The sequence below is a fragment of the Asparagus officinalis genome, chromosome 3 (genome assembly GCF_001876935.1).
Source record: "Asparagus officinalis chromosome 3, Aspof.V1, whole genome shotgun sequence".
NCBI lineage: Eukaryota > Viridiplantae > Streptophyta > Magnoliopsida > Asparagales > Asparagaceae > Asparagus > Asparagus officinalis.
In genome coordinates this window covers 35069157-35094453 of record NC_033796.1, presented here as the reverse complement: position 1 = coordinate 35094453, position 25297 = coordinate 35069157, and the positions used below count along the sequence as shown (strand labels likewise).

General features: G+C 36.3%; 3 protein-coding genes across 5 annotated transcripts in view; 1 reads left to right on the top strand and 2 right to left on the bottom strand.

Annotated features, from left to right (window-relative positions):
* Nucleotides 1523–6028, top strand: LOC109834944 ((E,E)-geranyllinalool synthase-like). The gene is made up of 12 exons (XM_020402953.1): nucleotides 1523–1820; nucleotides 2258–2456; nucleotides 3092–3318; nucleotides 3396–3499; nucleotides 3697–3892; nucleotides 3983–4206; nucleotides 4297–4408; nucleotides 4506–4590; nucleotides 4679–4894; nucleotides 4978–5092; nucleotides 5176–5418; nucleotides 5492–6028. The coding sequence occupies exons 1-12, from the start codon at nucleotides 1523–1525 to the stop codon at nucleotides 6026–6028; spliced, it is 2556 nt and encodes an 851-aa protein (XP_020258542.1).
* On the bottom strand, nucleotides 7845–10664 carry LOC109833758. Of its 2 annotated transcripts, XR_002245341.1 has the most exons (6): nucleotides 10530–10664; nucleotides 10183–10442; nucleotides 8929–9232; nucleotides 8721–8798; nucleotides 8073–8215; nucleotides 7845–7932 (listed from the first exon to the last, which is right to left on the bottom strand). XR_002245341.1 is itself a non-coding variant. In XM_020401561.1 (5 exons), the coding sequence occupies exons 2-5, from the start codon at nucleotides 10437–10439 to the stop codon at nucleotides 8168–8170; spliced, it is 687 nt and encodes a 228-aa protein (XP_020257150.1). In that variant the 5' UTR covers nucleotides 10440–10442; nucleotides 10530–10664; the 3' UTR covers nucleotides 8045–8167. The 2 variants fall into 2 exon arrangements, 1 of the variants encoding a protein (XP_020257150.1); XM_020401561.1 differs by lacking the exon at nucleotides 7845–7932 and having other exon boundaries at nucleotides 8045–8215.
* The window catches only part of LOC109833757 (mediator of RNA polymerase II transcription subunit 13), a 21809-nt gene continuing 20560 nt past the window's right edge, over nucleotides 24049–25297 (bottom strand). For both annotated transcript variants that reach the window (XM_020401559.1, XM_020401560.1), the window contains exon 23: nucleotides 24049–24908. In XM_020401559.1, coding sequence (XP_020257148.1) covers nucleotides 24253–24908 — 656 coding nt within the window. In that variant the 3' untranslated portion in view covers nucleotides 24049–24252. The remainder of the gene's footprint in view (nucleotides 24909–25297) is intronic.

Genomic DNA, 25297 nt, shown 5'->3' with positions numbered 1-25297 from the left:
TATTGGTTATACGTTTTGAAATTTCAGGTTTTTTTTGCAAATTTTAACTTGAGGTGGTTCTTTTTTTTTTTGCAATTTCTATAACTTTTACGTTTTTTTACATATTTTAAATTTTTAGGTGGCGTAATGGTAATCCTTTGGATTTATTTATGTTGTTTGTAAGTTTTAAAATTTTAGAATTTCAGAGTGCTAGCTTTTTGTAATTTGAACTTTTGATGGTGTTTCTATAATTTTTGAAATATTGAGATTGTCAACTATAAATTTTGAATTCTTTCGGGGCTGGTGTTAATATTCAGATTTCATGTTTGTTATTTTAAGTTTTTAAAAGTCGATCGGATTGTTTTTTATAATTTTGAACTTTTAAGGGTATTGTGTAATTTTTAAAAATTTTGGGTTTTTTCGTAACACTACATGTATTATAGCATGTTAGCTGCGTATGATTTCTTCACCTTAACAAACTAATATCGTGGAGTTGTTTTATATATTTTATTACTCTTAATTTTTTTTAAGTTATTAAGCTATATGTAGTTCACATGGGATTAATGTAGGATACACTTAATTTTTTTCAAATTGTGGAGCTATAGGTAGTTCTCATAGGATTAACGTATAATATATACTTAGGATTAGGCCGTAGATTAAAATTTAAATAAGATATTTAAAATAGTGAAGGTTAATATTAATCATGAAAAGTTTTTTTCGAACCCGTGCTTCTAAAGGGAATCAAGTATGATTTTAAAAAGCTCCCCTGAATACCAAAAACAAAGCTCTGTGTTCCCCCCGCTCGATACGCGCGTAGAAGAGGCGGCTAGAAAAAACAAAGCCGCTGGGACTTCCAGGTAGAAGTTCATCTGACAAGTAGATATTGGACACGCAAGCCGCTTAGAGAGCGCGTTTCATACTTCCACGAGGACGGAGCTAAATCATGCTCCATGCAATTGCAAGCCGCTTAGAAAGCGTACTAGCTAAAAGCCAACCAACACATGCGAAGTAAGCATGCCTAGAATCCTTAGCAAAAACAAAATCGAAATCGTGACGCACAAACAGTACTATGACGCCCGGGGACCAGGAGAGCTATATATATATAAGAGTGAGATTGAGCGAGAGCTCAGCGGGCAACAAAAAAAAAATATTTGAGTTTACTGGTATATGTTACTGAGTGCCCCCTCTCTCTATCAACACCTTTCGATGTCTGCATACTTGATTTCATATATTGGGAAAACTAATTGTTTAAGGACCGATTTCATATATTGGGACGTCATTTTTTTCATTGTAACCGATTATCATTTAATGAATATGACACGAAAAAGTACCAAAGATTCTTATGTTCAGAACTAATTATACATAGACATCTCTAGTTTAAAAGTGATTTTTTTTTAAGTCAAAATCTTTTTGTTTGCACGTAAAATACGTGCATGCGTCCTTTGACTTTATGTCCCACCAAACACCTCAACGTTCTTGTAACTGTAAAAGACATGTATTTATCTTCTCTCCAGTTTGGATGCAGCTCAATTGCACATTAAACATGGAATCGGACATCAACTTCATGGCTCATGAGGTCAAGACTCAGGTGTTCTCCTCCAGTTCCAATCTCTACGCCTTTCTGCCCATCTCGGCCTACGACACCGCGTGGGTGGCGATGGTTCCTGATCCTCAGCAATGTGAACAGGCGATGTTTCCGCAATGTCTGGACTGGATACTGCGTAACCAAAAGAATGGAGGATACTGGGGCGAGCATGATGGGCTTGGGCGCATTACCGACACGCTTGCTTGCTTGCTTGCGCTAAAGAAATGGCATGTTGGCTCTCGACATATTGAGAAAGGCAAGCCTTATATAAGCAGTGTGATGTTTTGATTCAATGCAGCTGTGATTTTAGCACAAGCGCTAGTTGTGTGTAACCGCAGGTTTTGCAACTGCTTCACATGCGCTCATAGTTACACCTGTTTGGTTCAATTTTAAATTTTTGCAATATGTAATTGCAATTGAGGTTAAACGAGTTTATTTTTTAGGTTTCAAAGTATTTTTGGAATTTAAGCTTCTTTTCTTCCTCGTAAGGTTGCAACTGTGGCTTACATCTAAAAATTTGCTGAAGTCGCCAATTACAATGGAACACTTTTGCGACGAAAGAACTAGATTTATGATTCATGGTGAATTGAACATCTGCAATTACAGCAATCCAAACAAGATTGTGTCTTTTTCCTCCCCAAATCAATTATAGCTAGCATTTATCTCACTCTATATGTTTCAAAATGTTGCCAGGGTTAGAGTTTCTTCACGCAAATATGGAGAGGATGCTCATGAGCAATAATGTTTCTAATGTTGTACCTCGATGGTTCGCTCTTATTTTCCCATGCATGCTCGACCTTGCACAGAACAATGGCTTAGAGGTCCTTCTTCCAATAGGCTGCAAAAAGATCATCAAAACCATCTTCGATGAAAGACAACGAATACTCAAGAAGTAACCTCTCTCGTTATTCTGTCTCTTCTAATTTTTTTTACTGATCAATATATAGTTGTTTTGTGTCGAAAAAAAATGGATCAAGTGCACAGCATGAGTAGTTCTCAAGTAATTTGTCAAGACGCAAAGTATCAAACAATAATCTTGAGTAGTTAGTTATTAGTTATCAATAAATTAGTTTTGATACAAATTAGTTATAATTATATGTAGACACCAATGTCACGAGCTTATATGCAATATTCATGACTTTTTAAGGTTACTCAAATGTAAATAAGTATCAAGTGCTATTAAAATGCTTTTAGAAGATTAAAAAAATGCTAATTTAAGGAAGTATAAATGCCAAAAAAAAGTCCCTCTGTTTTATATCTGTTGACTTTGTATGATGTGACTGATATGAACATCATATAATTTTAAAGTCAAGCATAATAAAGCATATCCTTCGCTACCTCCTGACTCCTATGTTGAATCTTAAGGTTTGACGTTATTGATTGATCGCCTATGTCTTAAAAAAAGCACATCAAACAATGATTAGCCTAAAAATTTGTCCATAAAAAAAGGTAAGAAAGAAAGCAAAGAAAATAAGAAAAACTGATGTTTGTAATATCCTTGCTCAATGTTGTATGTGTGTATCCCAGGGACAAAAACAACAATGGATGTCAATATCTGCCAATTGAACTGTACCTTGAAGCCTTGCCAACCTCCTATATTGAAGCTAATTACAATCAAATACTCACAAAATACCGAAATGAAGATGGCTCATTGTTTCAGTCGCCATCAGCTACTGCTTTTGCTTTTATCGCAACTGGCGATATTAGTTGCATGGCATATTTGGAAAATATGCTAAAAAGATGTGGGGATAAAGGTAATCGTATGGAATTTTTCTTAATAAGAAAATTATTATTTATGTTATTAGATAGTAGCTAACATAACGATATGCAGTTCATTCCACGTACCCAATAAATGAGGAGCACATAAAACTGTGCTTGGTGGATCACTTGCAAAGACTAGGTTGTGGTGAGCATTTCAGTGAGGAGATATCAAAGGTTATGGAAATTGCCTACAGGTTTCTTACTAAACTTACTGGATTATAGAAATACTTATTTTGGATAAGGTAGAAAATAACTGAGAGCGAACGATGAAATTACCTGTATTTACTAAAACTATAACCAAAATCAAAATTTTCAAGTTGAAGGTGGGAGTAGAATTATAATCCTCACAATCTCTTTACTTAGTAATTCAGGCCTTTATTCAGTCTTCGAATCAAATAGACAATAAATCATGTGAGATAACTGACTCTCTCCTTGTCAAAACTATAAGAAATTGGACAGGAAGAGAAGAACCTCAAGTTCGAGAAAAACACAACATTATACCGCAGATCAACGAAGATGCCTTAGCTTTTCGACTACTGAGGATGCATAATTATCAAGTTTCTCCCAGTAAGTTTTCTTCACGGCACAAGCTACATATCCATATATATATTGCAATATGATTCCCACTAATCGACTAATGTAGTTTCACTTTTATAGGGAGATTTTGTTGGTTTCTAGAGGACAATGAAATGCTCAGCTACATAGAAGAAAACTATACTGACTTTTTGCGAGTTATGTACGATGTCTACAAAGCATCACATATTTGCCTTTCCCATGAACCTGAACTCGAGAAGGCTAAAGCTTTCTCTAAAAAGATACTGCAGAAAGGAATATTGTCAAATAAAAATGATGCAACTGATCTCACTGAGCTTCAAAAGGAGGTAAAATTCAAGGAATGCGAGTGTACTTACTGAATTTCAGAAATAAAAAGCCTGAAATAAAAAATTGAACCTCTTTGTTGCTGGTTTTAGATCGAGCATGAGGTATCAGTTCCTTGGCTAGCTCGCATGGATCATTTGGAGCATAAGAGGTACATTGAAAATGGTGGAATTTATCATTTTCAGATTAAAAAGGGCTCATTTTGCAGGTATAAACAAAAAAATCGGTTAACAAAGTGCCTAAATTTTAACTGCTTTCACTAATTTCACCGCGTGATGTTTATATAGGTTTCAAGAAGAAGTTACTTCACTTCAAATACAGCTTGCAAGAAAAAGTTTTACACTGAGACAGTCGATTTACAGGTCTGAACTTGAGGAGATAAAAAGGTACTTAATTCAGGTTTTATCAAACATTTTCAAAATATAAGTCTTTATCTCATAACCATTTTTCTTCAATTAATGAATTTTATACTAGGTGGTCAAAAGATCAATGCCTTTCTGAAATAGGATTTGGAAGAGAGACAACTACAACTTGCTATTTTGGCATAGCGACAGTATCACCCCTCCCTCTCTTTGATGATGTTCGCAAGGTAATTGCAAAATGTGCAATCATGATCACAATCATAGATGATTTCTTTGATGAGAAGGCTTCACTGGAGGAATTGCACAAGCTTACAAATGCCGTTATGAGGTATTGAATATTTCTAGAATGAGAAAATTACTCACTTTTTTTTGAGTTCCTTCATCATTTACTTGATTTGTTTCAAATAATAGGTGGAATGGAGATAGCTTATCGGGTACAAGTAGTATCATCTTCAATGCCTTAGACAAACTTGTTGATGAAATTGCTCACCATAATCTTTACGTTAAGGGAGTGCTACAAGATATTGTAAGTTCTTTATCTCTAATTCGCTAAACATTTACATTTTTTTCTTTACACAATTTGGGGTTAATGTGCATTTTTCTGTGAAGTGGTATGAAACTTTAGACTCATGGCTAAGAGAAGCAATGTGGAGCAAAAGCAAATATGTTCCATCAATTCAAGAATACCTAGAAGTCGGTATGGTCTCCATTGCCGTAAAAACAATGATTCTCTCCGCTTCATTTCTGATGTCTCCAAATTATCTACTCTATTTCACAAAATATGGGCACAGTGCAATTACCACAATGCTCATGATTTCGTGTCGATTATTGAATGACACACGAAGCTATCAGGTAATTCAAACATATCAATAATTAACTAAGTGAAGGCTACTATTTTCAATTTTCTGACCAAAAATTATTGCAGAGAGAGATAGAGAACGGGAAAGTGAATCTAGTCCTCTTATACACGAGAGAGAACCCTATGGCAGATGTTGAACATGCAATTACTCATATAAGGAGCCTATTAGACAAACACCAGAGAATATTTCTTGAGCTCGTGAAATCTAATGACGGCAATGAAATGGGGAAGGAACTGAAAGAACTGCATCTGTCGTGCTTGAAGACGTTTCATATGTTCTATCACTCTGAAAATGCATTTGACTCAAAAACAGCTTTGCTTCAGAAAATTAACATGGCCATATATGAACCACTTGCAGACATATCTTCAATGAGTTCGCATGAATTGGATATAAACAGAACTAAGTTTCAAGATTATGGACGTTTTGTGAAGGTTGAAGGTCCTCATCATGGAGTGAACGAAAAATGGCTAGTTAAATCAAAAGGAACAAGATTTCAGGCAAAGAGAGTTTTTAAATTAACATCTGATCACAAATTTTCATCACATATCCGTGGCATGGTATGCTCTGTTCCTCAAGCTAGCTTTGTTCCAATGTGGTTTTAGATTTATATGATTTTAGTAAGGTCTATTATATATATAATATATTTATATATATATATATAATATATATATATATATATATATATATATATATATATATATATATATATATATATATATATAATTTGTAACAGTTTATTGTAGCCAGGTAAATTTTATCCTTGCACTTGTATACTTCACATCTAATAGATGTGGTGTTCTTATTATATATATATTATTATATATATATATATATATATATATATATATATATATATATATATATGAGATTAATGAGTATCCTTGTCATAGGAGGGGATTTCCTCCTATGACGCCTCTAAAATCACATGATCAAGCGACATTTTGGATGATCCGCTCCGTTGAAATTGATCTACATATTCTAAAACCCCAACACATCAAGTTTGGGGTGAATCCGTCGTCGTTTGACCCTCCATCGAGCCATGTGAAAAGTTCTATTCATTCAAAACCGTTTAAAATTGATACGAGTGGATGAAGGGTCAAACGACGACGGGTTCACCCCAAACTTGGTGTGTTGGGGTTTTAGAATATGTAGATCAATTTCAACGGAGCGGATCATCTAAAATGTCGCTTAATCATGTAATTTTAGAGGCGTCATAGGAGGAAATCCCCTCCCATGACAAGGATACCCATTAATCTATCTATATATATATATATATATATAATATATATATATATATATATATATATAATATATATATATATATATATATATATAAATTGTAACAGTTTATTGTAGCCAGGTAAATTTTATCCTTGCACTTGTATACTTCACATCTATAGATGTGGTGTTCTTATTATATATATATATATATATATATATATATATTATATATATAAATATTATATATATATATATATATATATATATATTGTACAGTTTATTGTAGCCAGGTAAATTTTATCCTTGCACGTGTATACTTCACATCTATAGATGTGTTGTTCTTATTGAAAGAGGTCCTGATTAATCTTGGACACTATTTTAACTTGCAGATGGCTTTTCTCACCCAAAAAAAAAAGAATTTGCAATTTTAGGTATGATTTTTTATTGAAATAGAATGGCCTTACTTTCTCATTTATTTATTTCAAAGGGCACGTAGTAGTAAGGACATAGAACAAGTCTATTTATTGTTCCCTCCAACTTTTATCTCAACCACATTTGCGAGCGCTCTAAATGGGCTCCACATTTGCGAGCGCTCTAAATGGGCTGAACCTAAGTCAGGAGATTGCCCAAGTGTCCTCACTCATTTTTGACATTGCGTCATAAAAGGAGAGGTGACAATTTATTGCCTGTACAAATTTACCTACGAGAAATTACTTCACTAATTGTTTTTAAGGGTTATTAATTGAGAACAGAATCCTTGTAATATCGTCCCCCGTGTCAAATGTCAAATACGCTTCGCGGTTCTATCGATAGCGGAGAGGATCCAAAATCCATTTTGTAAATTGAAATACAAATAGACGAAAATCATGCACAAGATATGACAATTATGGACTATAAGCACACCCAAAAAAGTGCCTCCCCCAAGCTATCTATTTTCTGGTCACAGATTTTGACGAGGCACGCTCTAGAAGGCTAACAAAATACCGCTCATGAGAAAAAGGTAAAAGTTCGAGACCAAAAAAGTAGATATAACTCAGATTTGGCCAAGGATATCTCCATTTGAATACTTACTCCTCAACGAAGTTAATATCTCAATATCTCTGATGTTATTAAGAGTTAAACATGTAGCGATCACAACGTCAACTACAATGCCTACAGTGACAGCAATTCATTGACCCCCAATTACTTGCATAGATAGGGAAAAAAAGAACCATCTCGCTTTGAATATTTTTTTGAATATTTCAGATTGGTAACAGGCCAAAAAATGAAGATTCTTTCCCATTACATTCCATTCTCATATTTTTGAATATTTCAGATTGGTAACAGGCCAAAAAATGAAGATTCTTTCCCATTACATTCCATTCTCATAAGAAACAACAGAAGGAAACAAGAAAATTCCAAAAAATGAAGATTCTTTCCCATTACATTCCATTCTCATAAGAAACAACAGAAGGAAACAAGAAAATTTACAACCCTAATAAAGGTTCGAAGACAATCTAGTACCTGCTGCCTCTAAATTATCACTCTGAATCACTCTCCATGGTCATTGCTTTCAAACCTCTCTTCCTCTGCACAAATCAAATTATCAAAACACGAACCGATTATCCGATGCACATGAATTACACAAACCACAAAACCATGCATTTCTGCCTATATAAAGTGAAAAGGTAAGTTTCTAAATCACAAAATCATACATAATATCCTTTAAGAAAATGTATAAAGATAAACTAGAACAGGTAAAGCGAAATTAACAACTGTCAACTCATAAATAAAGAACAACAAACTAAAAATTGATGAGCCAAAAATCTTGATGCAAGTTTTCAGCCAAAGAATCACATGAAAATAATCCCTTAAACCATGATAACATTTAAAAAGAAAGATACTTCATAACTAATACCTATATCACAAACAATATACCAGATGAAGATAGTGAAATAAAACACCAAAATAAACAAAATAGAAAACAAGACACAAGAGCTCAAAATACCAGATGAAGATAGTGAAATGAAACACCAAAATAAAACAAAATAGAAAACAAGACACAATAGCTCAAAGACAAAATAAGTTACCAACCTTTTTTGAGCTCTTTTTCTCCCTGACTTCATATCTCTCCTGTGTTAGATCTGTTAGCCAAGCTCCAGGACTCACTAACTATACAAATAATAACCAAAAGAAAAAAAATTAGAAGAAGAAAAGATAAATCCTTTTACTCCATCAATATCCCCATCAATTTCAATAAACAACAGAAGAAAATAAGCTACTTAGAGAAAATTTTACATACGAGTATGCACTTTTGAATGTGCTTAGACCTCTTCTTTGGTCTTTGAGGCAACTTACACCCTTTCATTGCCATGAAATCGTCTTCCTTCTCTTTATTTGAAAGAGAAACAAAGAATCTAGGGAGAACCATAACTCCCCCTTCATTGTCTCCACCAATTCCAATACCAAATCCGTTCATGTGTCCATTCTCTTTCTCTTCACAACCAACCACTGACCCTCTCGTGGTATAGAACCGATCTTCTTTCTCCGGTGATGGTGAAATCGACTGTGACTTCCTCTTCTCACTGCCAGCCGATTCGGATTTCCTATAAAGAAATAGCAGAGTGTTAGTAGAATCAAAATATTCATGAATTGCATCAAAACTCTGGTTTTGCTTTGTTATTTCAGCGCAGAGTGTTAGTAGAATCAAAATATTCATGAATTGCATCAAAACTCTGGTTTTGCTTTGTTATTTCAGCGCATAAAAGATCCTGTTCTGCACTGTTCATGAATTGCATCAAAACTCTGGTTTTGCTTTGTTATTTCAGCGCATAAAAGATCCTGTTCTGCACTGTATTATTGGGGTAAAACTCGCAGCAGAATCAAAATTTGGGAATTCTTAGATCGCAACAAAGGTCCTGCCTTTCTTTGTTCTTTCAATTAACAGGAGCTCTACAGAGAATCTTATGCTTTACTTTCTTTTGAGTTAACCTGCAGAAAAAATCCAGCAGTTGGGAGTTCTTGAATTACATCAACAATCATGTTTCCTTTGTTCCTTTATGTCAGATAGCATAAAAATTAACAATTAGATATTTTAAAATTGCGTCAAAAATCTTGTTTTGTGACCAAACTTTCACAGAAATCAGGAATTGATCATTTCAATTGCACCAAATTCAAAACTTTCTTCTCTTATTGCATCGAATTCAAGTTTTATTCTCTTTTCCTCTTTTAATTTAAATCGCAGCATAACCAACATTAGGCTCGCATCAAAATACAGTTTTTTCTTTGATTTACTTGTTTTCTTCAATTGGATGAAACATTACTTGAACCCAACAAAAACCTCCTGTAATTTCAATCAAATTGAACCAGAGTCAAAAGACCCAGGGATCTCAAACCAAACACAACCAAAATCATCTTCTATTTGCACGAAACCAACAGTTGGGTATCACAAAAACTGCGTCAAAATCTAATTTTTCTTCCATCCTCAAAAATTTTTTTCCCCCCCAAAAAAAAAAAAAAAAAAAAAAAAAAAAAAAAAAAAAAATTGGACAGTTACCTATTATGAATGAAGGGGGAGGAAACCAGAGGAGAAGAGGGAAACTCCTTATTGCAATCCTTGCTGCTATCCAACAGCGCCCCTCTGATGACACGCCGGCGTGACGTGGCGCGCCTCTCGCCGTCGGATCTGGCCGGCGACGACCCTCCAGCATCATCCCGAATCTTGACGCAGCGGAGACGCTTCCTGTTCCCCCACTGCAGTAAGAGCTCGGGCTCCGCTACTCTCGGCCTCTGTGTTTTCTGTTCCTTCTCCATTCACTGACAAAACCCCAGAAACAAAAAAAACACCTCTTAAATCAAGTAGAAATAATATTGTTCAGAAAATGGGCTGTTTGTTAATTTTACCTCAAGATCCTGTAGTTTGCTTGGAGAGAAGAGAGCATGAAAGAAGGAGAGAGAAGTTTTGGAGGCGGAGCAAAGGAAAGAGGAGAGGGGGAGGCTTTCTTTGCTTGCTTGCTTCCTTCCTTCTATTTTATCTAACAATGTATCTTATGTACGTATTATACTCGTTTATTTTTATTTTATTTTTCCTAAAGTTTTTAAAGAGTTTTTGCCTATATTAATTCCCTCCAAGTCCAAAGTAACCTTGGGTGGGTGGGGTGGGGGGTGGAGGTAGTCAAGCAAGAACTCAAAATTAGAACTTAGATAATTTGTGGGAATCATAGTCCTTTATATGTAAAGTTTAATGTAATATTAAATATATACGACAGAATCTCTTAACAAAAAGGGTATCATATTTTCTCTTCGGCATACCAAAATGACGTGGAGGACCAAACTTAAGTATGAAAAAAGCAATAAAAAGATCATTCACATGCATATACTCAAAGAAATGTACTACGTTGAGTCAATAGTTTTTGATGATTGAGTAGATATAATAGGGCTTTTTTAATATTAGTCCATAAATCTTTTGACATTTAATCACGTGCATTGCACGTGCATAAAAACTAGTTATATAGAAAAGAGAGAGTTCTAGTCTCTCAAATTGCCCCAAGTTTTAAGCTAGAACTACATGGTAAAAAACTAGAACTTCATTATTTACTTTTTTATTTTTCATATTTCATTTCTCCGTCATTTTCAAACCACACCTAAAATTAGATCGCATCTCTTCTTATCCTTCCCTTCTATTTAATGTTATTTTTTACTTTTTATTAAATATTTGAATTGTATAATTAATTTAAATTTAAAAATTACAAAATTCATGTTTTATTAAAAATTAATTAAAATTGAGAGATGATGGAATGATGTCTGGTAGATCAAAAAAGAAAGAGGAAAAAAGGAAAAGCTATTTTTTTAATTTATATTACAATAATAATTCTAAAAAATCAAAAAGTTAATCATATAGTCTACCTAATAGTTCTTCAAGATTAATTAACACTAAAATAATAAGAAGAAGAAGAAGTTATAAAATGAATAAACAGTAGTATGATCATCAAAATAAATGACTTGTATACTTATTGATTTCTGAAAATTATCCTTGATTAGACTAACAATTGCCCCACTAAAATATCATGTTTTAAAATATCACTCCCAATTATCCCATTAAAATATCTCACATTAAAAAATTATCTCATAATAAAAATTGTTCCACTTCTATCAAAAATGTTCTGGCTGACTAACACCAAATTTACGTCCAATTTTTGATATTTGCCAATTTAACCCTTAACTCTACCACATTGAGTTAAATACCACCCAGGTAAACGTTATTAGATTTATATTCAATAACATGACTTTTTGGTATTTGAACTCAATGTTGAGGAGGGGTGAATTTGCAAATGTCTAAATGTTGGGGTGAATACGTAAAACCCTATTCGTAATTACTGTGTTTTTGGACTAATTTCAAATAGAAAATATTGTTACGGGCATTGGTAACTGCAGTAGTATTGACATTGGACTAGGTGATTATCTGAGAAGTGTAAGATTTAAATGGACGGTTGAGATGGAGTCTAGTTTGATCAATTCCCATCTACTACTTGTTATTTCGGAAGGGAAACTGCACTCTTTTTTTTTCGGTTGAAAATCTTTATTTTTTGCGTCCGCTGGATTTAGATTGGACTTGGCTTTAGATACTGGCAATATTCAATAGAAGGCCCAATTAAAATCTGATTCTGTGCCGCCTGGCCCAAATAATTAATTCTATTCATTTCGCCCTTTTGTGGGATAAAAGTCATAAGGAGAGGGCGGAATCGTCTAGGGTGGAAGTATAATGCGCATGTTTTCAGTCAACTTCAATTTTGTATAATTATACTAAATCATGTATCGGCTCTACTAGTTTTTTTCAATCTTCACATTCTGTTTGGCCTGTTTGTTTGCACGGAAGTAATTATAAAATAGCTGACGTAAAAGAAATAGATGCTCTTCCAAACAAAAAAGCATGTTTGGTTCTCTAAAAAACTTACTTCAAATACTTCCTTAAACACTTATGTGGCGCCTACGTGTCATCCTTACTTCCAAAATATTTTTTCAATCCTTAATACTCAGAAATAGCTCGGAAGTAGTTGAAATGCATATTAATTAGGAAATAAATAATTTTTTATTAATATTTTCTTTATTAGTTACTTCTAACAACTTTTCATTGATAAAATTACTTCCTAGTAATATTTTTAAATGTTATCCAAACAAAAAAAAAGTAAATGAAGATGAAGAAGTTCTACTTCCATTACTTCTAAAAATATATGAAACAAACAAAAAAGATGTTATTTTCACTACTTCCTACTTCATAGTTTTAAAAGTTACTTCTATAACCTACTTCTTACTTCCAATACTTCCATTATCCAAACGGGTTACTCTCTATATAATCTTCCTTGGACCTTGAACTGTGCGCTATAGGGTTTTCTTCCACAAGGTGTGCATTTTTATTTATTTTATTTTATTCAGTGTTTATATAACTTACGCGAATAGATCTCCGATAGCATCATCCAGTTGTGAAATACTCTTTCTAGATCTATCTGTGGTGAATAAGACCCTTGTAGTATTGGCCTAGGTACAAACACACCCCTTGGATGGTCAAGGCCGGCCCTGGGGTAAGCCCACCAAGCCCCGGGGCTGGGGTAACCCAGGGCCGGGGGGGCAACCATCGCGATTACATCCTTCACCCCTCAAACCGTAATAATTTTTAAAGTGGACTTTGTAAGAGGACTTTTATGCAAAAATTGTTAGGGGTTCTATTAGTAAAAAACTCTTATTAATACCCAAAGCCCTACCCAACTCCTCCTTTATTTCCGTCAGTCTCCTCTCCTCCTTCTCGTCTCTGTTCCGCCGCTCAAAAAAAAGAAAAAAAATGGAGAGAATCTAAATCGACGGAGACACCGCTCTGTTCTGCCGTCTCTGTTTCGTCAGCCTTCAACTCCTCCTTCCCGTCTCTACTCCCATCCTTCGGACCACCTCACTGACTCCTCCTCCGACAGTCCGATCCAGTCACCCAAAAGACGGAGAGAATCTGAATCGACTTATCGATGCCGACGGCCGATCGGTCCATCAAAGAAACACAATCAGGAAATTTTTTTAAATAAATAATTTTAGGGGTTTTTTGGACGAAAATTTAGGGTTTTGATGTTTTACAATGAAATTAAGATTTCTGGTTTTGAATCTTGGCTGAATATTAGTTGTTGAATTAGGGGTTATGATGTTTGGGCGGTTTCGTCTAGGTTTTTGTTTTGAAACTGGAAATTAGATTTAATTTAGCTATTTGGGTGGCACAGTTTTGCCTTCTGACTAGTTTCTCACGGTCTCCATAAGTTTAAGAGAAGCTTATCAAAGTTGAAAGATAGAAAGAAAAAATAATGTTTACTTGTTAAAAAGTTCATCTCCCTTCTAGTCATCTAAAACTCGAAAATCCTAATGGACGATAATCTGATATATTTCTATTTGGTTTTAATTATAATCTCAATTTAACTTTGATCTGATATATTTCTATTTGGTTTTAATTATAATCTCAATTTAACTTTGATTTGATGACATTCATATTATCGGATTGCTATCTAGATTAATTGTTTGACTGTTTTAATAATAATGATATTGCTAAGTCTTTGTTCCGGCATCAGTTTAGTTGATTGTTGTGATTTCATATATTTTATCTTCGCACTACCATGTCACAGGATTGATTGAATGGATAGGCAATGATATCAATTGAAAATGAATACTTCGAGAAACTCGAGTATGATGACTTAATTGAAGAATTCGCTTCAAAAAGTTCAAGGAGAAGTGTTTTTCTTTGAATTAAATTGTAGCACAAATGTAATTTTTTCTTATATGAATATTGATTTTGCAAGAGAATATTATCAATTTGAGCCCAATATAGAATGCTAAATGGTATTATATGTATTCATTTTTATCGTTATTGTTCGTACCAAATTTTTAATATAAGGGGCAACCAAAATTAGATTAGGCTAGGGCAACCCAAACCTCTGGGCCGGCCCTGTGGATGGTATTATCCATTCGGGGTTGTTTGGCAAGATTAAGATTGTTATTCGAGAATCCTAAATTTTAGGATTCACATTTGGACTTGGATTTGTTTGTTAGAGTCCTAGATTTTCTGGGAGGATTTTTAAACTATTGGATAGATTTTTGGATTGAATGTTAAATAACTGATAATAAACATAACTATTATTCTACAAAAAGATATAATTAATATTTAATTAATAATTCTATATAAATTAATATTTAAGCAAATGATTTATTGGTAATTTGCATATTCATCATGTAAACATTAAATATAATAGAAAACTTTATATCAAACATTCATATAAAATATAATTTAGGTAATATTTATTATGTTGCTATTTAATATATGAAATAATATTTAATTTATATTATGTATTTGCTACGTTTATATATTTAAATAAATATTAATATACAAATTATTACATATATATTAAATAATATAAAATATATATTTCATATATAAATTTAATAAATTATTTTATATATTTAAATTTTGATACATATATGAGATAAGCTACAACTAACCTATCCTATACTTAACTAAATATAAAAAGATTACAACCATGCACTTACATAGCTGTTCTCGATCTTTACTTCATACATTAAATAGATATCTCAAAGCAATTGGCATTACAATAGTATTTTTACCATAAATATATTTTATATATATAATAACAAACATCTTAAATAAGCAATAAATATTTACCAGTCATTTAACATAGTTTAATTACTTTATTAGTTACATTTTTAATTATTAATTAATACTTTAACTATTCACCCATTATTTGCTAGTCTTATTATCTAATATTTTAAAAGTATTTTCATACTATGTAATAAATAATGTTAAATATTTAATGATTTCTATCCACTATTTCAGATAGATGTTAAATAATAACATATATAATTACTTAAACCTACATATATATAAATATACTACATACTATCATACTTAAATTAATTTCAATTATATTAAGTATAAAATGATTACACAGTAATCCTTCACATTATACACACATATAATTTGCATTTTACAATATTACCTATAATATATAAATATATATACTATATACTATATATTATATATATATAATATACTATTATCATCATATATATATCATATATATATATATATATATTATCATATATAATATTTTTAACATAATTAGATTAAAAACGCTAACTTCCAACAATCAATATATTTAATATTTTATTAAATAACTATATATAATATAAAAATTGGTATCTAATATTAACTACAAGTTCTATATATGTAAATATCAGTTAGTAGTTTTTCTTTAAATGTAGAGTTAATGAAGGAAGCAAAGAGAGAAAATCCTATGAGTTGCATTATAATCGTTCAGTTTTAACTTGGGATTTTTCTTGGAGTATTTTTTTTTTTTCACTATGATGTATAAAGTAGGATTAAGATTTGGATGTTAAATTCGAGTTCTAATCACAATCCTAGACAATCAATAATACCATGAAGTTAAATCCGAATCCTAGTCCTACATCATCAAAATGATCATAAACTCTTATCAAACAAGCTAAATAGCTAATTAGTTCTTTTGGACCGCTAATTGCATCATTGAAGAATTAATTAGAAAACAATACAAAGTTGGACACCTAAAAACACAAACTAGACATTTGGGAAAAAAACCAGATGTCTAAAACCTAAAACTAGATGTCTTTGTATCAAAAACTGAGAAACACTATTATGTTATTCACAATCAGGCATCTGCCTATTCAAACCAGATGTCTAGAACTACGATCTGAAGTCTAGTGTCAGAACATCATCAGACGTCTGATCTCAAATCAGACGTCTGATGCTACCACCAGACGACGCTGATCATCAATTTTGCTGTTGATCTCGATCTAATTCCCATCGTTCTTCGTCATTTTGCCTAGAAACTCCTCATGACTCTTACAAATAATATTGGAAAACATACATGCTTGTATTATTGGATTTTTTCAAAAAATATAGGACAAAGACCTGGCTTCTCTTAAATAGTATTAATAGTAGTATAGGTACATTTTATCCAGATCTTTCTTTAAAATAAAAAATAAAAAAAAATGTTCTCAGTTTTTTTTTCTAACTAAAAATTGTATAGTTCAGCATGGATTTGTCTTCTATGTGATCTGATCATCATTATTAGTTACTTGTGTCGATTGTGCATGTCAATTACAACGAGGATCTATTTTATCAAAAAAAAAAATTCCTTTTCATAACATAAAACAAACTTCTATTTTCGATTTAATATTTGACTTTTGAGGAATGCGAAATCAAGATTTCATTTCTTTTGTCATTTTGTCGGAGTCAGAGTGAGAGAGAGACATGAATTCAAGATATATGTTTAACCTACATGCACGATGACTCATGGCACAAACAGGTGGGTTGCATGAATTGATTTAAAAGAAAGAAAAAAAAAGGAAAAGAGGATGTCATGCAAGAGGGCATACTATTGTTTATTGATTAGACATGCAAGTAGATTTGGTATGAGTCAGGAAAATATTTTTTTCTCACTTTAATAGACGGCTAAGTTAGTTTCCTTTAAAATCTATGATGACCATAAATGATAAGAAGCTGATCGATCAGCTGATACTAGGAGATGCAACTTTCGTAATGCACTTTGAATTGAAGAATGATAAGGGTCGCTTTTTAGCCCTGAATTTGTAATGATAGATCTCTTATGTGGCAACTATAAGTTATGATACCAACGTTTGTGTGGAGATTTTGTTGGGGATTCGAAACAATCAATCGAACCCTTGCCCTTCCGGACCTTGTGTTGAAAGTAGGAAAGTAGGAATAAACCACAAATAAAGATCTAACCTTGTAAAAACAGTAAAAGAGACGAACACACAGATTTAACGAGGTTCGGCAACGTGCCTACGTCCTCGGGAGCCACACCACACAATCTTTCTATTAATTGAAGAAGAAAAAATACAAGCTCTCAAACAAGGGGTAAATCTCTCTGAGATTCTCTCTCACTTTGCAGTCAAAAAGCTCCTTTTTTGATGTAGTACAAACCCTAGAAACGTTTGGGTATTTATAACAAACCCCAGCAGAACAGGATTCCTAGATAAAATAGGAAACAGCGAATCTGCGTCGCGGTCGACCGCTTTACCAAGGTCGGTCGACCGGTCAGAACGGCGAAATCCTACAGGGTCTTGTGCACGATATCGGTCGACCGCAGCGACCACGCCGGTCGACCGGCCAGAGCGAAAACTTCTTCTCAGTCTCCTGCAGTGCACGCGGTCGACCGGCTCTGCCACTGCGGTCGACCGCACAGTCTTCTGACTGTTTTCTTCGTCTTTTCGATTGCAGCTTTGGGTCTACACACTTAGACTAACAATCTCCCACTTGGAGACCAAAGTGCCTGCAATGAGTTCCCCCGAACTCTCCCCTTCTTCGCATGTATCTTTTCCCCCGAAAAATTCTTTCTTCAATCAACATCCCGATGATCGCGCCGATCCTCGTAGTGTGGCTCCGCCTTCGTCTTCTACTCGTGAAGGCCAACTGAAGTTGCGCACAACTCCAGTTTCTCAATGGTGACTGCCTTCGTCAACATGTCCGCCGGATTTTGACTCCCCAAAATCTTCATTAAGTGCAACTTTCCGTCCTCGATCAGCGAGCGTATAAAATGGTATTTAACGTCGATGTGCTTCGTTCTGGCATGATATACTGGATTCTTGGCAAGATGTATAGCGCTCTGGCTATCACAATAAAGAACTCCTCTCCCTTGCTTCAGATCCAACTCTTCCAAGCACCCGTTCAACCAGATCATCTCCTTGCTTGCTTCAGTCACCGCGACATACTCAGCCTCGGTTGTAGACAAAGTCACAATCTTCTGCAGACGTGAGACCCAGCTCACTGCTGTCGACGCTAAGGTATAAACATACCCCGTGGTGCTTCGCCTCGTATCATGATCACCGGCGAAGTCCGCATCCACGTATCCCTGCAGCACCAACTCCTTCCTCCTGAAACATAGTGGCTTGTTCGTTGTTCCCCTCAAGTACCGCATTATCCACTTTACGGCCTCCCAATGCTGCTTTCCTGGATTGCTTGCAAATCTGCTCACAACTCCCACTGCATGGGCGATGTCCGGCCTCGTGCAAACCATCGCGTACATGAGACTCCCAATGGCTGAAGAATATGGCACCCTGCTCATATGCTCTCTATCTGCATCTGTCTTAGGCGATTGCTCCTCAGATAACTTGAACTGACTTCCAAGGGGTGTGCTAACAACTTTAGCATTCTGCATGTTGAACCTCTGAAGTACCTTCTCAATGTATTCAGCTTGGCTCAAACTCAATGTCCCTTCAGCTTCATCCCTACTGATTCGCATCCCTAGAATCTGCTTCGCTGCACCCAGATCCTTCATTGCAAATTCCTTTGCTAGCTGCCTCTTCAAACTGTTTATCTCTTCTAAACACGGTCCTGCTACCAACATGTCATCAACATATAATAACAAAATAATGAAGCTGGACTCGAACCTTTTGAAATAACAGCAATGATCCGAATTGCATCTTCTGTAGCCATTGTTCTGCATGAAGTTATCAAACTTCTTATACCACTGTCTCGGAGCCTGTTTCAAACCATATAAGCTCTTCTTGAGCTTGCACACCATCTCTTCCTTTCCTTCTTCAATGAAGCCAACAGGCTGCTTCATGTAGATTTCTTCATCCAAGTCACCATGAAGAAAGGCAGTCTTCACATCTAACTGCTCAAGGAAGAGGTCTTCTGCAGCTACCAAACTCAACACCACTCTGATGGTTGTGAGTTTCACAACAGGGGAAAATATCTCCGTGTAGTCCACTCCTTCCCGCTGTTGAAACCCTTTCACTACTAATCTGGCCTTGAATCTCTTGCTTCCATCACTCTCCTGCTTGACCCGGTAGACCCATTTATTGTGCAAGGCTTTCTTCTGTGCAGGTAGCTGGGCTAACTCCCATGTCTCATTAGTGAGTAGAGAATCCATCTCCTCCTGCATCACATGCTCCCACTGCTGAGATTCACTCACTTGCACTGCCTCTTCATAACACTCCGGCTCTCCGCTATCTGTTAAGAGTAGATAATCAAGTGACGAGAGGTATTTGGGATTTGGTTTGGGTACCCTAGATGACCTCCTAGGCTCCACGCCCTGGGTAGTAGCTTCTGCACCTGTAGTCTCCTCTGTTCTAGACATTGTTGCCCCCATCTGGAAGTTCCTCCAAGTCCATGTACTCGGATCCACCTGTATCCGTAGTGCTGCTCCCACTGCTTTGGCTATCTTTGGCATTATCCCTGTCCTTGTACATCACCTCCTCATTGAATATCACATCCCGGCTCCTGATGATCTTCCTGTTCTTCTCATCCCAAAGACGATACTCGAACTCATCAATGCCATATCCAATGAATGTGCACTTCTGTGACTTAGCTTCTAGCTTGTCCCTGACATGATCACTGATATGAACATAAGCCACGCAGCCAAATACCCGCAAGTGTGAGAGATTTATCTTCTTTCCACTCCAAACCTCCTCTGGAATCCCAAAATCTAATGGAACTGATGGCCCGTGATTAATAAGGTAAGCTGCTGTATGTACCGCATCCGCCCAAAATGTCTTAGGCAGACCTGCATGTAATCGCATGCTCCGCGCACGCTCTGTCAAGGTCCTGTTCATCCTCTCTGCAATGCCGTTCTGCTGCGGCGTCCCTGGAGTAGTCCTCTCTAAGCGAATCCCATTCGTAGCACAGAACCTCTTGAACTCCTCCAGCTCGTATTCTCCACCATTATCTGATCTCAAGCACTTCACCTTCAGATCTGTCTCGTTCTCGACCATGGCCTTCCACTTCTTGAAGATCTCGAACACCTCTGACTTGTGCTTCATGAAGTAAACCCACACCTTCCTCGAGTGATCATCGATGAAGGTGACGTAGTATCTCGAACCGCCAAAAGAAGACACACTGGCTGGGCCCCATACATCTGTATGAATCAACTCTAGCTTCTGAGCCTTAGGTGGCCTTCCACCCTTCTGGAAACTAACCCTTTTTTGCTTCCCAAAGATGCAGTCTTCACAAACCCCGACTTCCACGGTGTCGATCCCGGTTAGCTTTCCTTGTGAATGTAGAATTTTCATCCCCTTCTCGCTCATGTGCCCCAGCCTATTGTGCCACAGATCTGTACTCTCCTTGCCAGCTGCAATTGCGAGGGTGTCACTCGCATGTGAAGTGAGGTAGAGAGTTCCCGTTTTATTGCCTCGGGCAACAATCATCGTACCGTTGGAGATTCTCCACGAATCCCCGGTGAATGTCGAAACGTAGCCTTCTGCTCCAAGCTGTCCCACCGAAACAAGATTCCTCTTCAGCTTCGGCACGTGTCTCACGTTCTTCAAGTTCCACTTAGAGCCCTTTATCTGTATCTGAACGTCGCCCTTTCCAACAATATTGCAAGGTTCATTGTCCCCCAAGTATACTTTACCAAAGTCCCCTGCTACATAGTTCTGAAGTAGTCTCCTATTAGCAGTGGCGTGGAAAGAGGCTCCTGAGTCGATGACCCAAGAATCAGAATCGCTATCCATAGCAAGGATCAAGGCATCCTGCACGATATGAGCCTCCTGCTCACCCGCATCCTTCTTTGGTGCTTTACAGACCGAAGACATATGGCCCTCCTGGCCGCAGTTCCAACACTTCCCTTTGATAGACCTAACCTTCGAGTTCGGCCTCTTCTTCACTGATTTCGACCGATTCCTATTCTGATTTCGACCGATTCCTATTCTGATTTCGACCGATTCCTATTCTGATTTCGACCGATTCCTATTCTGATTTCGACCGATTCCTATTCTGATTTCGACCGATTCCTATTCTGATTTCGACCGATTCCTATTCTGATTTCGACCGATTCCTATTCTGATTTCGACCGATTCCTATTCCGACAGTAGTAGAAGGGCCTGCACTTCGTCATCGAACGTGATGTCCACGGAGATAAGTTGATCAACTATCGTGTTGAACTCGCTGAGGTGCATCGTGAAGGACCGTCCTTCTGCCATCTTGAGGTTGAAAAGAGTTTTGACTAGATGCACCTTGTTTGCTGCCGACGGTTGCTCGTACATCTTCGCGAGCGCTTCCATAAGCCCCACCGTCGTCTTCTCCTTCAGAATATTGTGGGCTACTGATTTGGCGAGCGACAACCGGATTTGCCCTAGAGCCTTCCTATCCAGTACCTCCCGATCACCATCTGACTCCGTCGTCTTCTTTCCCTTTTCCTTGCCCAGAAGCGGGCGATACAAGTCCTTCTGGTACAGATAGTCCTCCATCTGCGACTTCCAGTAGGCGAAATCCGATCCGTCGAACTTCTCAATCTTTGATTTGCTTTCCTCTGCCATGGCTTTCACACAAATTGCTGAACGAAGCTCTGATACCAGTTGTTGGGGATTCGAAACAATCAATCGAACCCTTGCCCTTCCGGACCTTGTGTTGAAAGTAGGAAAGTAGGAATAAACCACAAATAAAGATCTAACCTTGTAAAAACAGTAAAAGAGACGAACACACAGATTTAACGAGGTTCGGCAACGTGCCTACGTCCTCGGGAGCCACACCACACAATCTTTCTATTAATTGAAGAAGAAAAAATACAAGCTCTCAAACAAGGGGTAAATCTCTCTGAGATTCTCTCTCACTTTGCAGTCAAAAAGCTCTTTTTTTGATGTAGTACAAACCCTAGAAACGTTTGAGTATTTATAACAAACCCCAGCAATTCGGCAGTTGCCGGATAGTTGGGCATCACGTTCTCCGTGGACATCACGTTCTCCTGAAGGTCAAAGCAGCACGCCAATTATTGCGACGATAACTGTGACCATGATATTTACAGCACTAAACATTTTTCTCCTTGTATAAACAGAAACTGTTGTTAACTGTGTTGTGTGTTTGAGTTCAAACTTTCTTGGATAATAAATGTAACATATGGTTTCAGGAGTTGTTCATACTGCACGCTTGATCGATGTTTCAGAAATTTTGGGGTTACAAATGTCTTTCCCCTCCAAGACAACCCAGATGCATTTTAACAGTGTTATGATTTGGGTGATTTGACATTTGAATTTCAGGTAATGACTTTTGGGAACAAAGAGATTGCTTTTATTATATTATTTAAAGGAAAATCTTCTTAATACTGGTGGTGTATTTCCTGATAGTAGGAATTAGGAATACATCAGCTCCGGTTACCTGAACAAAGAGTCACTTGAATTGCAAAAGAACTCACTGATGTGAACGCTGCAGATTTCTGGTCCTGGACCTTCAAAGTAATCGATCCTCTGTCGTTCTTTTTTCGGGTTAATCGCATATATGCCTCTCGTGCTACAGGAGAGGTTGAGCATCTACTATCCTAAAAGAAACTTCAATTTAGCATCTAGTCCTTCTGATCTCCAAGCTGATGTACCTACGTTATGTGTACCCGTCTTGCGGCTGCCCTTTGACGTTAGCATGTTATGTAGAGATCCCTACTCTTGTAAGTGCAGAACATTCGGCACTATAGCATACGTATAACTTATGTTGGACATACATCACTGAAGTATGTTACGTATAACTTGAGTTGGACATCGTCGAGTCCAAATACCGACAAAGTTTAGAAATAATAACTGGCTAACTTCCTGTGGTGCAGGGGGCGTATGCAAAGCTATTAGTGAGTCGTCTGCAGTACTCACAACTTCCTGCATTGCATTTAACACTTGTCTATGAACCGAGATGAGAAAGTGGAGGTCTTGGTAGCCTGTAAAACTTTTCATCTACAAGCAAGCTAGAAGATTTGACAGAGCTATTGACCAAAAATTTTGTTTCCGTTCCCCGATCATATGTCTGCTTTGGGATCACGGTATCTAATCCTCGTTTCGTATGACAGTTAATTATCTACTATGAAACGCTCAACGATAAATAAATAAAAAAATTGCACTTGTAAGTTCGTGCTAGATGTTATGTATAGTAAAAACTACAGCAAGCTCCTTCAAAATAATCATGAGCCTCAATCTACAACAGCAAACAAGTTAAATTTCCGTCATCAACAAGTATCACAGTGATCACTTGCACAAACAGTCAGAATTCTGAAACAGTAATCCAATTGTAAGATCGAGTGGGGCTCCAAGGGAAATGAAGTTTCAAAATTTTGAAAGGAGAAGCTGGAATTATGAAACTACATGATCAGGAGTTGGTATCAAACAAAATAAATATTACAGAAGAAAGGAAGACCATCACAAGTCTGATATATCACATAATATTTTTGCCCAATACGGATTGCACTCTTACCCGTGATGGTAAAACAGAGAATAATTAGTCACCCCATTTCTCAGTCAAGATTATCGCTAAACCCAATTATCACACCATTAGCATGAATAGAAAAATTACAAAACTATTCACCAGACGAGGGGAAATAATAATAATAATAAGTAGAAGAGCACGTGCTTGACATCCAAAAGGGGGGGAAACTACCCATTAAATTGAATAACAAAATTGTAATTACAATGTTATATGATATTACCTACATATGCCGCAGCCACAAACAACAGCCTGCTTGACATCTTGGTGTTAAAAAGAGAAAAACCGAAACTAGCTTACAAAAAAATACAAACATATCAATCTCAGGTTTAAGAGCTAACGCCTTACAGTTCAGGAGACCCCTTGTGCTCTATCTGGAGGTCTCGACAACTCTTTATCCGCATAATGCAGAAGTCTTCGAAGTCTTAGAATCATATCACAATGAAAAGGCAAAGCACTTCGTCTCTCCAAATACACTGGACTTACTGTCATCCATGAAAGAGCTTGAAGCTCAGCAGCCACTGACTGCAAAACCAAATGAGTCTCCAATTCATAATCTCTATTGCTTATGGCCTCAGGCCCTATACTAACACCCCTTCCTTGTTTACTGCCACCTCGACCAACTTTGTCTTGTATACTACTGTTACTGCTACTGCTACTGTTGTTACCCCCATAGTGATCAATGAGGGTGACAGAAAGAACAGAAGGCCAATCATCTTTCACTGGCTCAGCAGGATCTTTTCTCATGGTAGGGACTGCTTTTGACACGATGTATCCTGTTGAGAGAGGAATTGCAGAGCCTTTGCTGTGTAAAAGATGTGCAAGGGGTGGAGATTCAGAGGTGAGGCAAGTGGGAAGTTGCAAGGGTGTTGGAGATAGAGAGCGCATATTTGGTGAAGGGATTACGATATATGAGGCTGGCATTGATCCTACAGACTTCACAGGGCTGAAGCCTTCGACATATCCAGAGAAAGTTGAACCACTGCTACTGTTTTGAGTTCCAGTGCCTGCGTAAGATAATAACAACTTTGTGTTTCTTCTTCCTTGTGACAGGATATGCACTTTAATATCAAATGCAACAACTTGTAGATAGCTTGTACCTTTTGTGAAAGGAAAAGGGATTTTATATTTCTCAAGTGGAGAGGTGGCAATCATTTGCAATTAAATTTATTCAATCTCTGAATGATCATTGGAAACAAGTTACGAGAATTAATAATCTAATGAAAATTTTGATGATTTGAGGCACCAATTTCCTTCGAACGGGTACTTTTACTCTTGATGGGAGGGATTAATTTCAAAATAACTTAAGAACTAAGGGGCATAATAGCAATTTTAATGATTTGAGGGACTAATTTAAAAATATGGAAGATTTAATGGGACTAATTATCAATAAAAG

Coding starts and splice junctions, on each gene's coding strand:
- LOC109834944 (XM_020402953.1), top strand. CDS start 1,523: ATGGAATCGGACATCAACTTCATGGCTCATGAGGTCAAGACTCAGGTG. Junction 4,207..4,296: donor TCACTGAGCTTCAAAAGGAG/GTAAAATTCAAG, acceptor TGCTGGTTTTAG/ATCGAGCATGAGGTATCAGT. Junction 5,093..5,175: donor AGGGAGTGCTACAAGATATT/GTAAGTTCTTTA, acceptor TTTTCTGTGAAG/TGGTATGAAACTTTAGACTC.
- LOC109833758 (XM_020401561.1), bottom strand. CDS start 10,439: ATGGAGAAGGAACAGAAAACACAGAGGCCGAGAGTAGCGGAGCCCGAG. Junction 9,233..10,182: donor TCCCCCTTCATTCATAATAG/GTAACTGTCCAA, acceptor ATTTCTTTATAG/GAAATCCGAATCGGCTGGCA. Junction 8,799..8,928: donor ACATTCAAAAGTGCATACTC/GTATGTAAAATT, acceptor TTATTTGTATAG/TTAGTGAGTCCTGGAGCTTG.